The 17507-nt window shown below is 43.0% G+C and overlaps 1 protein-coding gene across 6 annotated transcripts in view; it reads right to left on the reverse strand.

The window, feature by feature from the left end:
- FRMD4B (FERM domain containing 4B) overlaps positions 1–17507 on the reverse strand; it is a 142923-nt gene that overhangs the window by 62815 nt on the left and 62601 nt on the right. Inside the window, exon 1 of one of the 6 annotated variants that reach the window (XM_083600556.1) lies at positions 8422–8522. The exons of 4 other annotated variants lie outside the window; for them this stretch is intronic. In XM_083600556.1, coding sequence (XP_083456682.1) covers positions 8422–8507 — 86 coding nt within the window. In that variant the 5' untranslated portion in view covers positions 8508–8522. Of the gene's footprint in view, positions 1–1043; positions 1097–8421; positions 8523–17507 lie in introns of those variants that run through there. One more of the 6 variants, XM_083600557.1, reaches the window with a different exon arrangement.

A 17507-nucleotide genomic window follows, 5' to 3' on the forward strand; every position in this document is an offset into this window, starting at 1 on the left:
CCCTCCCAACCCTCTGTTGCAGAATCTCTCTGGATGTGCACCTGTCCAAAAACAGGGAAGGATTTCCTAACAGTGTGGTAGCCCAGGGGTGGGGAACCCCAGGCCTAAGGGCCAAATGTACCCCTCCAGTCCTCTCTATCTGCTCCTCGGGACTGACTGTCCCCAGGACATACCACTCAACTGCCCTGCTGTGAGCGCCCTCCTTGTGTGCTTCTGTCTGCCTGGAATGCCTCCCTGAACTGCAAGAAGACATTTTGGTTGCCTGGGCAGAGGATGGAGGGGCGTGTGTGTGTGCGCGCGTGCATAGAGACCTCTGGTTTCTGCCTGGCTAGCATGCAGTCTACTGTACAAAGGTAAGTCTCACATCTGCTGCTTCACCCAACGTTGGCTCTGGCCCCATCCACCACTTACGCAAACACACAGGGAAGCTGCCCATGGGAATGAAGGCTGAAAAAGGTACCCCACCGCAGTGATAGTATTATCGCAGCATTGGCATCCAAATATTTCTGGAAAGAGCCTCCTGTCAAGAGAAATATCTCCTTTCTGGCAGCAAGAACCACCTCTTCCAGAACTGGAATATTTTTTTTAAAAAAATCAGATTTAAGCTCTATCTGCTTATGTTTACACACACACACACACACACACACACACACACACACACACACAGACAACACTGGGATAAATTGTCAGTTGCCCTTCTGCAGTTCAGGAAAGGCTCTTGCTGGCAGAAGGAGGGAGGAGGCCTCCCCCTTTGTCCTGCAACGCCCCACACCACCCCCCATGCTGTTCCCTGATCCCTCTGGAGCACATTTTCATGGAACAAAGGGAATAAGAAATAAGCAAAAACTGCCCTCACTGAACTGAGTTCTATTCACAGGATCCAAGCCATTATTTTAACACTTTCAGTTAACTGAAAAACACACACGGAGTGAGAATATGTCTGCATGTGTGGATAACACAAGCACTCCAATTCAACTGTGGTCCTTTAACACAAGTGTTCCTATAGGAAATAAAAGGATTCTATTTCAGCTGCCAGTTCTCACCAGAATCTAGGTCTCCACCCACCACAGAGCAGGCCCATTGTAGTCCAGCGCCTGCAGGGCAAATAGCTATTGATGACAAGAAAGTCGATCTGCGAGGAGATTCTCCTAAGGGCTGCAGCCAATCTGAGGTGGTGGGAAAGTTTCTTCCTGACCTCAAATATCATTATATGTCAAACGCTTGAGTGTTATTTGAGCAAACCTCTTTCAGAGAGTTACTCCCAAAAGAAAAGAAAACCGGGAACAATTCTTATAAGCTGTTCGCATGCACGTGTTCATTGCATGAAGACTGCAACACCTTTTGCATTTGTTAATGGCCCACCATGGCTATAACATGGAAATAACCTTCACATTTCCTCATACTATCTCACAAAAACATAGTGTTTCAATGAACTGTGCCGACACTTTCAGCTAGTAGTATTCCAGTGTACAATAACTGAGCAGGTAACTCGCATCTTACACTTATTTTACTTATGCAATCACAGCTTTGCACAGTGTGTGTGTGTGTGTGTGTGTGTGTGTGTGTGTGTGTGTAACCCACTCCCCATTTATATATTCTCCCACCACCACCTGGGCAATGCTGCAATGCTGGGCTTGCCCAGGTTTGGGAAGTTGGCAAAAGGGAAGGAGATGTGAGCGCTCTGGCAGTGTCCTAGAACCCCTGCTCCACAAAGCTGGGCAAGCAATCCTACACCTTGTAGTGGGGACAGTTCTGGAGGTTCCTGGCTTTACATGATTTTGCATCTGCAAGCAATGACCACAAACATAACCCCCACATAAGATGTGAGTTACCTGTACAGTCGTACGTTGGAAGTCAAACAGAATCCATTCCGGAAGTCCATTCGACTTCCAAAACATTTGGAAACCAAAGCTCCTGCAGCCAATTGGAAGCTGCAGGAGCCCCGTCGGACGTTCGGCTTCCAAAAATAGTTCACAAACCGGAACAGTCACTTCTGGGTTTGCTGCATCTGGGAGCTAAAACATTTGAGAACTAAGTTGATCGAAAACAAAGGTACGATTGTATATGAATGACAAAGTCAAGTCATGTCACCCAATATCCCAAGGTTTTCTCTGACTCCCAAGAAATGGGGGGAGGCAATATCTTGGGGGTGTGAATGGGTGCATCTGTGTGTAAAGGTTCCTGAATCAAGGCTAGAACACCCCATGGAGGGGTATCTAGAGTCTTCCTTGTACAGTTTTCGACATAAGCTGAAGAGACGCTTCTTCTATACCATAGCCTTAGACATTTAAGGTATTTTGTTTTGTACGACCCTCCTCTTTCGCTGAATGTATACTGCTCTGTTCTGGCTGAAATGGTTCTTCTTGCTCTTACAAACGTTAGCTGTTTTATCTGTTTTTATACATTGCATATTCTATTGTTGTAATCAGCTCTGGGACCTTAGGTGAAGGGCGGGTAAAAAATCTTCTGAATAAAGAAAACATCTCTGTTCTCATCTCGACTTTGAAGCAATCTGTTCATTAGTTCTCTGTGGTATACGTATAAATGACAGCTTCTTCACCTCCTTCAAAGCTCATCTGCAGTGGCTCACCACTAAGAGGCTAATATACGTTCACAACACGGCTTCCAGGTGGAAAAATCAAAATTGGAGACAGAACTGTTAGAACCCAGTACTAAGAATTTGTCAAAAATGTACAATTTGCTGCTGAAATGGAATACACAAGATGAAACGGTTAAATCGGCCATGATTAAATGGGCTCAGGACATTGGTCATAATATTTTGTTTGCTGATTGGGAAAAGTTGTGGACCACCGGGATGAAATTTACGGCATGTAATGCCTTAAGAGAAAACATTATGAAAATGATATATAGGTGGTACATAACTCCAGTCAAGCTTGCAAAGATTTACCATTTGCCTGACAATAAATGTTGGAAATGTAAAGAAACTGAAGGTACATTTTTTCATCTTTGGTGGACTTGCCCGAAGATTAAGGTATTCTGGGAAATGATCTATAATGAACTTAAAAAGGTATTTAAATATACTTTTTCCAAGAAACCAGAAGCCTTTCTCTTGGGTATTGTCGGCCAAGGGGTGTTAAAGACGGATATAACTTTCTTTATGTATGCTACAACAGCAGCTAGAATACTCATTGCGAAGTACTGGAAGACGCAAGAGCTACCCACACTGGAAGAATGGCAGATGAAGGTGATAGACTACATGGGCTTGGCAGAAATGACGAGCAGAATCCGAAACCAGGGAAGAGAAGCAGCGCAAGAAGAATGGAAAAAATTTAAGGACTATTTAAAGAAATATTGTAAAGTTAATGAAAGTTAGAATGATGTTGGACTGGAAAGTAAATGGTTACTATTAGCAATGGTTAAGACAAGGAGAATAAGGAAGATTAGTTTAAATCTAAATTAAAATAAGGGAAGATTTGCTGAGTAATCGATAAGAATTTGGAATACAGAAAAGGGAGGCATGAGGAAGTAGGGGAAGTAAGGTACAAGAAATTAGGATATGAAATGGTACATGTTTTTTTTTTGTTCTGTTTTTGTCTTTGTATGTTTATGTATGTTATGCTTATATGAAAAAATTCTTGAATAAAAATATTTTTTTTTTAAAAAAATATATATACGTTCACAACACACCCGTGACAAACTACAGTGCCCTATTTTTCTATTTCAGAACCATGGGCCAAAAAAAAAGTCACAAGGCAAGCCGCCTCCTACACACTGAATGAAGGTGCAAGCCGTAATTCAGAGGTTTCCTATGACAGGGCTGAAAATGATAGACTCCTTACGCTGCAGGAGAACTGAAGATCAACTAAACTTCAAACCCTTGTTCACAACACAAGATCAACTTTCACAAACCCAACACTACCCAGATGACAATGTGTGCAATACAAAGCGCACCACTGAACAAGGAGTAGCATGGCACACTTTCCTAAGAAAATAAACTGAATGGATTCATTAATTGAGCGGAGTGACATGTTACAGATGAAAGCAAAAAACCCCAACTACCTCACAATGTCAATGTGACCTGAGGAAAAGCTACCTCCCCAACTGCAAATAAGTCTAAATATAATGTCACAGGCACAGCGCTGCAAATTGTATTCTGTGCTTCTATTTCCATGAGTAACAGAACTTCAGGGCCTGAAATGCTAGCTTTGGTGCATTCCTTTTCCCCAGTTGCCTTAGCTTCACCTGCCAGTGTATTCAAGCTCAGGTTGGAGTCAGATGATCATCTGCAATTCAGATTACCACTTAAAATCCAGCCCAGAGAGAATGCAACCAGAAAGATAGTCCATTATCTGTGCCATCTGGCAACATGGCAAGGTGTTCAGGGAAGAAAAGAAATAAATAAAATCCACTTTGTTTTCTATCTTGGTCTCTATAAGCCTAGGCCAGGGAGCTGGTGTCATCAGGTCTTGAAGGTGGTCTGAAAATAATTTGTTCCATTTGCCTGGAACACATTGGGAGAAAGGCAGTACATAAATGCAATAAAGAATATACTCAGTTGAGAACGGCATTCTAAAATATGTCTATCATTCTAAAAGAGTTGCACATTAAATAAACAAAACGCTAACACTGGCCAATCAGGTCACAGAGAGATGAGTCCCTAACACTGGCCAGTGTTGGCCTAAGTGTGCTAATTTGATAGCCAAACTCACTGCTATACCACTAGGCCATATCCTAATCCAGTTTGCCCAGGAATACACCCCATACTGAATTTAAGAGGATTTATTGCTGAGTGAGACACAGAGAGGACTGTGCTGGAAATTATTCTTCTACAAACAGCTTAACATCTACACATTACCGAAGACTACATCAGCACTCCCTTTTCAGTTAAACTAGTTTCTAAACTAACGTTAACAAAAATTCACAAGCAGACGGAATTGGCAGATGCGACCTTTCATTTACCTGCAATAGTGTGCTTCACGGCCAGCTATGGAAATGGAGGGAACACTAGATCACTCAATTCAAGGGGAAAAGCCAGTATCACTTTCCTATACAGCAAATTTGTGCTGGAGCATCCTAGAGGCTGAAACCATCTGTTGGTTCAAACATATGCAGCCTCCATGCTTGAAAGGTCTAACCAGTGTTTAGTAATTTAGAGTAAGCCCGTCACTTACATGGGGGTTACGTTCTGGGGGTTACACCTAGAGCCAATATCGCATAGAGTCAAAACACATTGGGTTCAATGGTGGGCAGGATTGGCCAAGTCTTTTCCCCCCAGACATCTGCCCCCCTTTTTAATTTTTTTGCCAGACACGTAAATTTGAGCACACACAAGTTCAATGTACATAAGCCACAGGCTTACTGTATACACCGATCCCAAAATGTGAAGCTGTAGTCCAAAGGTATACATTTCTGCACCCAGGTCCCTACTCATATAGGTTTCTTAATTGTGTGTGTATGAGTGTATGTTAAATTGAGATCCACAGTGGATATATTTACAAAGAGCATTGAACTTTAAAGAGCTTACAGCTTTTGGGGTGGGGGCAGGGGATAACCAATGGCCATATGATCTCATTCAGGCACTTACAACTTGCAAGAATGACCTCAGAGCACCAGACAGATTCTCTCATGCACCAGGCAGGAAGCGGATCTGTTCCCCTCTACCTGCGGATTTATTGTTGAGCGAGTGGGGATTATTCACGGTCTGCATGATGCTAGAAGATGTCTCCCATGAGGCTTCCAAGAGCTGCAGACTTGTTATTGCTAACACTCATGGGTTCTTCCTCTTTGCACAAAAGTCAGATTAGCCAAATTAGTCGTGGTTCCTTTGTGCGGCAGCAAAACTGAAAGCTTGTTATCACAGTCCTATATGCTTGATAACAAAAGGCACCTCGGCCTACAAAAAGGCATGCATCCAGCGGCAGGGAACTGGCAAAACTACAAGGGGAAAGTGGCATTAAAGCGCAAGCACTGTCTGTGCTATGTCTCCTGGGCACACAGTAAACCTAAGTCAGGGGAAAGCGTCAGAAATAGCAGAGTGGAGCTGCATATAAACACAACAGCTCCCATTTTTGTTTTCACAGAATCGAAGCAGAGAGACCTTAGAGACCATCTAGTCAACTCTCGGCTCAATTTAGGACTCTTGCAACTACAGCATCCCAGGTAGACGGAAGTCCAGCCTGCACTTCAATGCTTCCAGCTAAGGAGAGCTGATCGCCTCCAGAGGTAGCCTATTTCATTGTTCAGCTAAAATCTACTTCCTTGCCGTTTCTATCTATTAGTTCCATTCGTGCCTCCAGGAGCAGCAGAAAACAAGCTTGGTTCATCTTCCCCTTAAGCCGATCAGATCTCTGAAGGACAGCTATGATGTCTCCCTAACTTCTTCCCACCAGCCTAAACGTACCCAGTTATCTCAACTACACTAACTGACTGACTGGAACCGTATTCCAAGCAGATTAATTACTGGCACTGTTACAATGTTACATATAGGCACCCAAGGCACAATAACAATAGCTCAGAGGTATAGTACTGTATCTGTTTCTCAGATGGAAGCATGTAAAAGTCTAATGAATACAGTATTTCCCACAGATCTCATGAATTGTCTCACTTAATCTCTGTATTCACTTGAATTCTTTAGAAGTGACACCACTGACAGCACAAAATTGCAGCAGCTGACATCATCACACTTCATTAGCTAATTGCTTTCCAAAATAATGGACATAACTGAGCCAAAGCAACATATATGTTGATTTCAGTGGGAGAATTACAGGACAACCCTATAAAAGTCCATGCAGAAATAAATACCACCAAGTGCAATATGTAGGATTAAAGCCTTAAACATGTGCTTCAGTTCTGTCCCATTGTAATCAATGATAGCGCTTAACTTTGGCTGGATTGTGGCCACTGTTTTGTCACAGAAATTCCCTGTTTGTTCTACAGGCATATTTACACCTGCTGATTAACTTGGATGCATTGATTGCCTTCTAATACAGATAATTAAGATCTATTTCTGTTAACCCAGCCCACAGGTTAACCCTGTTAACCTCAAACTGCATATATCCTTTTATATGTATTTCAATAATAGTCAGTTGTCATTCCACCCCACCAAAAAAGCAGCACCAACGACAAGAAGATACTGTTTTCACATAGACTACATTGTGATATGGCTTTCTAAAATACATCAGGATAGAGCCAGACTACCTATTGGAACTTTGTACACAGGGTGCTCTGCTAGAGGAACGGGGTAGGCAATTTTTGCCTATTGCGTCTTTCCACAGAAAAGTTGCTCCAGAGGATTGGAAGACAGCACTGGAGGTGATGTTGGGAAAGGTGGAGCGAATTGGCAAAATTTGAGCCCTCTTTGTTCAGCGAGAACTTCTGTAGACTCTCAGTCCCTTCTGAGAACGGAAGGATTGGTAAGTCTGGATCCAACCTATAAATCACTTAACAACATCTGCAAGTGGAGCAATATTTTAGAACAGGGATGTCCAACTGGCCAACCGCAATCAACTGGTCGATTCCCTGCAGCTAGTGGTCGATCACGGGCCCTATTTCCTCCGTGGTGGAAAAAGAACACCTGGCCCCGCCCCCTTGCCCCGTCCTTCATTTGCGCACAATCACAAAAGTGGCAGATGGAGTTATCTACCCAAATGGGTAGATCACTGCCAGCTTTTTATTGTGGGAGTAGATCACAGTCTCTTGGGAGTTGGATGTCCCTGCTTTAGAAGGTTTATCAACACAACAACCCCGTGAGGTAGGTCACCACACTCTTCCTATATGGGGAGCTGAGGCTAAGAGAAAAGAAATTTGCCCTGAGTCACACAATGAGTACATAATAGAGTTGAAATCATGTATCTTAGATCCTTAGGCAATTCTCTGGTCCAAACAATGAGAGATTGGTATATTTGTTAATGAAAGATACTGGAACGTTGCTCATCACTTAGATCTAAAAAGCTATGTTAGAAGTAGCTGTGCCTATGAAGTACCCAACAAAGCACAACAAATCTGTTAAGTTTTTTTTACAATGCCACAAGTGCAGTACTGTTAAGAATCCTGGGTGCTGAGCACGGCAGCTTATTTAATTCATATTTTGCCTAGTATAAAATTGAAAAAGAAATACTTCCCCCAATTGAAAACTAGCTCCCTGTGAGAGTAAATGAAAAGTCTCTACATGCACATATTTATCCTGAATGTAGTGGCAATCCTGAAGTCTAGCACATTAAGTGGCTTTAGACTCTCAGGAACTTAAAATTCCATGTAGAAACAAACAAAGCACAAAGCAAATGCAACCGTTTGTAGTGCCATACATTTCACTCAGACTTTTAGATAACCTTATCATGCATATAGAACCCAATTCCTTACAAGCTCATGCATCAACCTGACAGCTTTAAGTATTTGTCCAAGATGCTGTATTCCTTTCTATACCATAAACAGGCATTGCCCTCTCAGAGAGATTATTGTTACCATGCCTCAGGATTCCAGACAGGAAACACCCACTTGGCAACAACACACTTCAGAAAGCCAGTTCCATTGTTGGGAGTATACTGCATGCAGGTAACCAAAGAGGGTTGGTTCAGACAATCACACACCAACTTAGTAAACCTGTGCTTAGTAAATGAAGTGCTAAGGAAGGTTACACACAGTGTTTGAAACTCCCATTGTCCTGGGCACCTTTTGCAACAGGGAATTTCATTAACTTGAGCAGCTTCTGAGCTCTGGGTGCCAGTGGCGTAGCGTGGGGGGTGCAGGGGGGGCGGGCCGCACCGGGCGCAACATCTGGGGTTAGGGCAAATCCATGGGTTAGGGGGCGCAAATCCACGGGTTAGGGGGCGCAAATCCACGGGTTAGGGGGCGCAAATTACTTGCCTTGCCCCGGGTGCTGACAACCCACGCTACGCCACTGCTGGGTGCAATACTGAGCCTAAGATTTCAGATTAAAACTGCCCCTGCTGGAAGAAAAGGAGGACCTTTTTCTGCCTCCCCACTTCCAGCCACTCTCTGAAGACTGGAGAAGGGACCCTCATAAGAATATTAGGAGGGTGGCCAGGGGAAGTATGGTTTGTTTTTTGCAGTCTTCAGATGAGGACTAGACCACATGAAAAATGAACATAAGATTTTAGCTGCAGTTCGTTCATTTTCAGCTTTGTACTCGTTATAAAAAAAGCACACATAAACACTCCATTGCGGTGCCCATAACCTAGGTTTTAGGTGCCATTTAGCTCTAGCTTTCATATCTCTGTTTCTAACACAGGTTACACATGAACCTAGGTGAAGGGTTCACCCAAGAACAAAATGTTTGGCAAAGCCATGTTTCTACAGATCTCTCAGAATTCCACAACTGATCCTGTTCAATAAAAGCTGAGACTATTCCTGCTGCCTCTCTGCCATTTCAGTTAACAGGGGACTGCTCTTTGTCATTCATCTCAGATTTCTTCACTATCAGCATGGAGGTGCCATAAGCAGAATAAAAAAACCCCAGCAATTACTACAAAACCAATATGCACCAACTATTATGGCAGAGTTGGTGCCCTCCAGTTGTCATTGGACTTCCCCCCTGCTATCAACTCCCATCAGGATGTTGGGAGTTGGGGTCCTAAATAATCTGGAGGGCAACTTGTTGGCTACCCGTGTATTGTGGGGATGGGAAAGCATGTGTGCATCAAGGTTGGCCACAGCATCTTGAGTTGCGGCCTAGACTACTTCTTAAGGACCCTCTCTACTTTCAGTACAATTTGGCAATTCCAGTCCAGTCTGGGCTTGCGAGAGAGCAAGGGAACAAGTGTGCAGTTCACTTTTCAAGCTCATCCCACCACCCTCCAGGAGGCAGTACATATGCTGGATCAGGTCCACACTAGTGTTAACTACTTTCAAGCAGGCATTGTTACGTTTCTTTAGGACATATGCAAGTGCTTTTCCATGCAGGCTTCCAAGCTCTGGGGAGCCTCTCTTACCCCACCCCCACCCACAGCCACCCAGTACACCAGCCATTGGCCAGACTGTGATAAAGATTGCTATTCCTCTTCAGGGTGGACATTTCTGCATTAGCAGAGCCTGGATGGTACTGGGTAGCTCCTTTGTGTTCCAACTAAGATATCCAAGGCTTTATAGCCTGCCAATGATTCCAGAGGCTGTGCTGCTTTGTTGTTGTTTTTTTAAAATAGCCGAGTTAGCTTTATGATGAGAAATGTGGCAAACAGGTGTTTCACCACAGCATGGCTCTGACTGCTTTTAGATTAGAGCAGCTGCTTTCTTTGAACAGCTTCCCAATTTCCCCCTCAATAACATGCATAAATCATGATCATTACAATCCTCTCAGTGAGTGTGCAATGAGATGCGTCTACAGACACCGATCATTTGCACAGCACATCTGCAACTTGTAAAGCATGCTGCCAGAAGTAAAAGGAAAAAAACCCAAAATACATATTCCTTCTGTTTGATGCGGAAGTTCGTGACTTTCAATTAAGCTACAACATCAGTCTGCAGGGTATGCATATGTATTTATATAAACTGTTTCCTCTTACAAACTGTGTTTATCACTCAAATAATAAAACCCCCCTACACACACCAACCACCAAGAATTCATTACATAGTCTGTGTTATGCTACACCAGGCAACAGTTATCTTTGCAGCCTATGGGCTATAATGGAAACCCAACATGTCAGCTATTTAAAGAAAAAAATAGAAGCCCTCCTGGCAGCAATTTAATTAACTTCCAGGGAGCATGCACGGCTAGGTCTGAGCTCTGAAAAAACATTACTACTGAAAATGGAATCTGAGATCATCTGTCAGAAAATAAAACTCTCAAAAACTGATAACCGCCTGCTTCTTATACAGCATAGTCCTAAGCATGCGGACTCAAAGCTATGTTCCACGCTGTTCAACTACACATATTCTACAACATGCAGAGACAGAGAGATCTCCACTGCTCACTGCAAATTAACTTGGAAATGACCAGAGTTATTTTGTGGGTGGGGTACGAACACACAGAAAGAATCCCCCCAGCATTTCTTACTTCTGGCTGCAGCCTCCTGGGCAAATGGATGGAGCTGAAAATAGGATGAATGGCAGCAGGAAACAGAGTTTGTAAAAAGGGTTGCTCTTTTATACTGTGAACAATTCCAGTTTGGTCTGGGCTGGTGAGAGCTAAGGAACAAGTGTGCAGTTCGCTTTTCATGCTCACAATTTCCTAATGAGGTCATACCTCTGTTGGATCAGGTGCACGCCAGTGCTTACTACTACCAAGCAGGAATTTTTGCATTTCTTTAGGGCACATGTGAGTGGTTCTGGGCTGCTTCTCCATGCAGCCTGCCATGCCTTGCGGATCCCTTCCCACTTTGTCCACTGCTGTCCCCCTTGATCAAACATCAGCTGGGTGGTAGGGGGGAAACCGCTGTACTGGGAAAGACGGGGAGTTATTTTGGCTGTATTAAAATCACCGAGAAGTGGCTGCTTGAACATGCCCCCCAGTGCCCCTAATATAGCCAGCATCGCTGTCTCTGAGTACCTAGCTCGCCCAGTGGTAGCAGCCAACATCTGGAGGGTCACTAATTCCCTACCCCTGCCACACAGCAACTGAGTCTATCAGGATCCTTGAGGGGGTAAGCAAAAGTTGGTATGTTTTCATTCATATGGAGATATTTTCATCCACTGCCTGCCTATTTTTGGTGGTGCTGGTGAGGGTCATTTACATTTGATGTTGCCCTGTTGTTTCTCCTTAGGAATATCATTGTACTCCGCTGTTTCCCAAAGATCTGCAGGCAAGACACAACAACCCTTGGCAGCCATTTCTGAATATTCCACACTCTGTTCCTTCACATATGCAACGGGGAAGGGAGAAGGCAGAGAGAGAACCAGCTGTCTCGTCTCTTATGTTTGTACACACAAACAAACATTAGACAGCAAAGTAATTCTAATCATAAGCACTTTGTGTGCGAAGTATCCAAACAATGTTTAACTAAGGAATAAACGTTTTCTTCTGCTTTGGCAACAGAACAGACATGAGCAGCATCAATGATGTCCTCTTTTTATGTTAAGACAGGGCAGAGATCATAGCTCAGTGGTAGGGTATCCACTTTGCATGCAGAAGATGTCAAGTTCAGTACACAGCTATAAAGATCAGCCCAAGGGAGCAGGAGCAGTAAGGAACCCTGCTTGAGACCTTGGAGAACCCATCAATCAAAACACACAAACAATACCAGGCTAGACAGACAAAAGGTCTGACTCAAGGCAGAATCACGTGTTCAACTTTTTGCTTGCCTTGCATGCATATCTCTGGTGTGCCAAAGTTTCATTTTGCTGGATCTCGTAGATAAAAGTCTTCTGAATGACACTTGCTCAACTGACAGGGTTTATAGGTATACAGAATTAGCATGGGCAAATGGACTTGGCGATCGCAAGGGATTTCACTCTTTTTGCAACTCAGTCAAATCACGATGGAAGCAATGGTAATCCAGACGTCCAGGAAATGTGCGCTGCACTGCATTGCAAAATATGACCTCTCATACATAATCTGGCTGCTGCTGCTTTTTTTTTTTTTTTGATAAAACATTCGTATACCACACATTCTACAATAAATTTCCCAAAATGGTTTCAGAGCACAAAAAACAAACCCCAAAAACCACAATGTGATAAAACAATCACAACAATGATAAAACAGCATATTGAGTAGCATTAAAACGATTAAAAGGTTTAGGCTGCAACCCAAACTCCTCTGATGTTGGTGGTGATTTTTGCAAACACACCCCAGCCTGCGCCCCCAGCAGCCTTTGGGCACCACTGCCTAGAAATACTGCTCTGAATAAACTTTGCCTTAAATTCATGGCACATTTGCAATATGTTAAAGAAAGACATTTGTTTGACAGCACCTTGAGACTAACTCTTTAGAAGCTTCTTATTGTAAAATATTCATGTTTATGTTTATTTTATTTATTTGCAGAGATTTCTGAACTGCCAACATGAATACAATTTTTTTTTTAAAAAAACCACAGCAGTGAACTACATCATATAAACAATGAAATTACATTCATAAAAAAGAAGTACAAAATACATCACAAATCAGTAGACCGAGTTAATACATCAATACAGCTGGATTACCCATTTTCATGGTAATTACTTTAAGCTCATTTTATGTTGTGGCAAGTCACATGCAAATATATATGCTCTGCTTTGCACGAAAAGGCTGGAGGGGACAGAATGGGCCCCACTTGCACTGTGACTTAGTTCCCCCACAAACCCTTTGGAAGATGTCTGTTGCTGAGGTCCAGCCCAAGATTCCCATCCCTCTTTACCTACAATTCTGCAGGTCTCTTTTTATTATTAATTATGGTCTATTAAGAAAGCCCAGCTATCTTACACTGACACCAGCTATAAATGTTCTATAAACATAAGCGCACCTGGGGATCTTCGACTTCTGAGTTCCCCTGGCAAAATTCCCCTGGCATACATTCAAGCGGTTCTGCATCTTTCAAATTTGCCACTCTGGTGCCAGATTTCTCTAGCTTTAACCTGCTAAAGAGCTTTCAAGTAAGGAACCATTGAGCTCTCAGTATTGAAAACAAACATTGCCTTCCCTTCTCGTACATTGATGCTGCCTCTTCCCTTGGGCGCAGTCTGTCTCATTAGCAGCATATACACTATTCCTGTTGATACAATCACACCGGCTGGTTGTCCGGGTATGACCCAGGCTTCTGAAAATGAAAAATGTGTTGACTTTCCAATCAACAGCTGTAGTTTGCAGATGAAAACAAAGCGGCGGGGAGGAGGGAGACTTCCAATGAAACAATACTTTCCTGAACTGTAACCAGACCAAAGAAAAATAAAACTTCCATGCTTTTGCCTCCAGCGCTTATGCCATAACAAGGTGCCAAAAGACTGCTTGTTATTTAAAAATATGTTCACCAGAAATGATACTCATCCGTACTCCACATCTTCAGCTGAACAGATCATACCTAGCAGAAACCCTGGAGAGTGGATAACAGAATACAGCGGTACCTTGGTTTAAGAACAGCTTAGTTTATGAACAACTTGGATTAAGAATGCTGCAAACCCAGAAGTAGGTGTTTTGGTTTGTGAACTTTGCCTTGGAAGCAGAACATGTTCCACTTCCTGTTGAGTGTGTTCCATTTGTAAATTGAGTCCCCCACTGCTATGGGAACACCTCGGTTTAAGAATGCTTTGGTTTAAGAACGGACTTCCGGAATGGATTAAGTTTGTAAACCAAGGTACCACTGTATACAACAGCAGACTGCATGAGCCAGTGGCAAGACTGAGCTGGAAGCAGGGTTAGTATTGTTAGGCGTGCCAGAATTTTCTAAGCAGTGAGAATTGGAACGTGGTGGTCGCGGCATTTTCCAGCCTCTGTGTTTATTTGCTATACAGTTTGAGAACAGATGAGGCTCACTGCTTAGCATTCCAATGACACCCCAAATCTTCTGCTTGCACATCAGGTTTGCTAGGGGAGCAGCCGGCACTTTCAGAGCTCAAGAAACCCCCACTTCTTGGCTGCTTCAAACTGCTGCTGCTTCACACACTGCTGCCTATCCCCAGCTGAGGGACTTCATTCATATATTGGCTGGCTACGGATAAGGGCAGACAATAAGATACATCAGCCAGAAGGAAATCAGCCAGGCAAATCTTGTTGGGTTGGGCTACTTTAGCAGTTTCTTCTTGCAATTACAACGTCGCTGGGTCAGAAGGGCCAGCGACTATGAACACAAAACTGTTGGGGATGGGCATGTTTTTGTAAAAACACACACACACATACACAGAAAGATAAATTAACACCAGCTTCAGAATGCTTATTCCTCCCTCCTATTGCTCACCCCTCAGCCATCCTAGATTTGACATTTAGCCTGCAATCCCACACTGATTTACCCATTGATCTAAAGGGGGTTATATCAGGGGCAAAATGAAAAGCTGAAACTGATTTCTTTTCTTTCTTTTTCAAGTGTTGCACTGTGAGTCAAACTCTTGGAAGGCTTAAAATATTTAACACATGGTTTCCAACAGGCAGCTCCTTCTTCTGAGTCGAGGTCTGATATCTGGCACTTCAAAACATTTGCTCCCCCACCTGTTTTCTGACAACTGTCCCCACATTTTCATCAGTCACAAAATAAATGCAGTTATTCTTTACTGGACCATCCTGATGCTATACTGAAATCCGCAATGTGATAACAGTCTGGAAACAACCAGTAAGGAGGAAGGGATGTAATAATTAGGTTGGAGTGTTCAATCAATTAATCAGTTAGAATAAATTGGTTAAGCTTGCAAACCTAAACACGCTAGAGATTTAACCTCACTGGGCACAGTGTGACTTTCTATTGAGTAAATAAAAATAACTATTTGGTTGTGCTGTGAAACTGCAGTTCTGTGCATGGTTACCTGGGAGTAAGTCTCATTGAACAATCCTAGGTAGGCAAATTCTGTGAAGCTCTTTGCATTGGCGAAATGCAAATTTTCTAAGAACACCTTGTCATTTGCTCTAAAATCAAGAGGCTCAAAAGGAACATTTCTTTTCTCTCACCCCTCAGAATTTTAACAAATCAGTTTAATTGTTGCTATTCCGTCCTGAGACTTCTCTAAAGAAAACAACTTTCACTTGCAGAAAGTGAAAATCTGCCTGTCTAATAACAATAGCTAAAACCACAACTATTTCCCCCTTCCCATTTCAATAAGGCTCCGATTTCTAAAAGCACAGCCCTCTGCATGTCTGCTCAAAATAAGGTTGACAGGGCTTACTAGCAAATTAATATGCATGTTTGGATTGCAATTTGAAATCCTTTGACAATTTTGCCATTGTTTTTCAACTTCATTTCTACAATACAAGAGAATTAGAAACATACTCTACAGCTACTGGTTTACCTTTTGTAAACCGCTTTGAGGGTTTGTTTTTCTTTTTTACAATCAAGCTGTGCATAAATTTTACAAAATAAATAAATACCAAAATAATCTTTAAAATCAGTGGAGGTACCAGGTGTGTGTGTGCTAACTATTATCTGTTTATTACATTTGAATACTCACTTTCCCCCAAGCATCCCCTTCCCACTCAGGTAACAAAAGCAAGCCTTAGACCTGCTTAGCTGCACCAGACACATTTGTACTGATTTCTGGGTCTATGTTTACTGACCTTCAAATTAATGTATCATCACATATTTATTTTGAACTGAAAGAACTGCTGTAGCACACATACTTTGCAGCATATGTGCAGCATATGAGTTGGCTTATTCATTTATTTATTTATGGCAAGGGAAGTTGGGCTGTTTGGAAACAAATGAAAACTGTGATTCTTTGCATTCCAGTCAGAAACCGAAAGTCATGCCTAAGTGCTCTGAGGGCGGGTTGGGGCATACTTCACATTTGATTGCCCATGTTGCCCACACCTGCTGTTTCAACATGGTATGCTAGCAATCTAACTTCTCTCGGCAGCCTGACACATGGCAGTGACCTTGCTTTAACTCTGGATGCTTCCTGAATGTACACGATTGTCCCAAGGCGACACTAAACAGCTGGCCAGGCTTGACATCGCCAACCTCGCTGCATACAGAGGAAGCAAAAGCAATTTGCCTGGCCAGAGCTATATCTTCAACTCATAATTCCCACAGCAAGGCTAGTCAACTTAGGGAGTGCACTGTCCTCAAGAAACTTGCAGAGTTATTTCTTCTCTCTGCCTTCTGCGGGGAGATGAGATTATCAGTAAACTGCTAGCCAAGAAGTTTGCATGCTACCTCCACTGAATACCTGTTGCCTCTGAGTCCCGGTTGTCGGGAACTGCAAGTGAGGAGAGTCTCGCCCAACTCACAACATGCATGTAGCATTCAGCGTGACGGCATTCTCAACACACTGCAAATCCTTCCATGGATTAAATCAGATTACTGCTAAATATTCTGATCTGGGATTAATTGGTTAATCTTACCAATTAAAAAAACCTATGGCTTTCAGTTAAATTTGCAAGACTCACCAACCAACCTTAGGAAGTGCTTGCATTCTGTTACAAAATACCCAGCTATTGCTCAGTCAAAGCACATAGGGGTGGAGGATGTTTTTGGCACCATCTGACAACTGCAAGTTGCACAGGGACTCTGCTGATCCCTGCTAGCCCAAAGAGCAGACCAGCTGATTGACAGTGCTAGTACTGCTAGTGCAGCTTGTATAGTGATAGGGGGTATTCATTGAATAAACACCCGTACAACTTTGAGGACCTTTTATCGTATAGGGTTTTTTCTTTTTCTTTTGTACATTATGCCCTGCAAATAATTACAATAACTATGCCAAGGGCTACTTCTTGCAAGTAACTGATGCGACCTTAACTACATTAAAGGGAACTTAACGACTGCTGGGTTAAACCACAGAGCCTAGGGCTTGCCGATCAGAAGGTCGGCGGTTCAAATCCCCGCAACGGGGTGAGCTCCCGTTGCTCAATCCCTGCTCCTGCCCACCTAGCAGTTTGAAAGCACATCAAAGTGCAAGTAGATAAATAGGTACCGCTCCGGCAGGAAGGTAAATGGTGTTTCCGTGCACTGCTCTGGTTCGCCAGAAGCGGCTTAGTCGTGCTG

The sequence above is a fragment of the Podarcis filfolensis genome, assembly GCF_964270895.1.
Source record: "Podarcis filfolensis genome assembly, chromosome: 2".
Lineage (NCBI taxonomy): Eukaryota > Metazoa > Chordata > Lepidosauria > Squamata > Lacertidae > Podarcis > Podarcis filfolensis.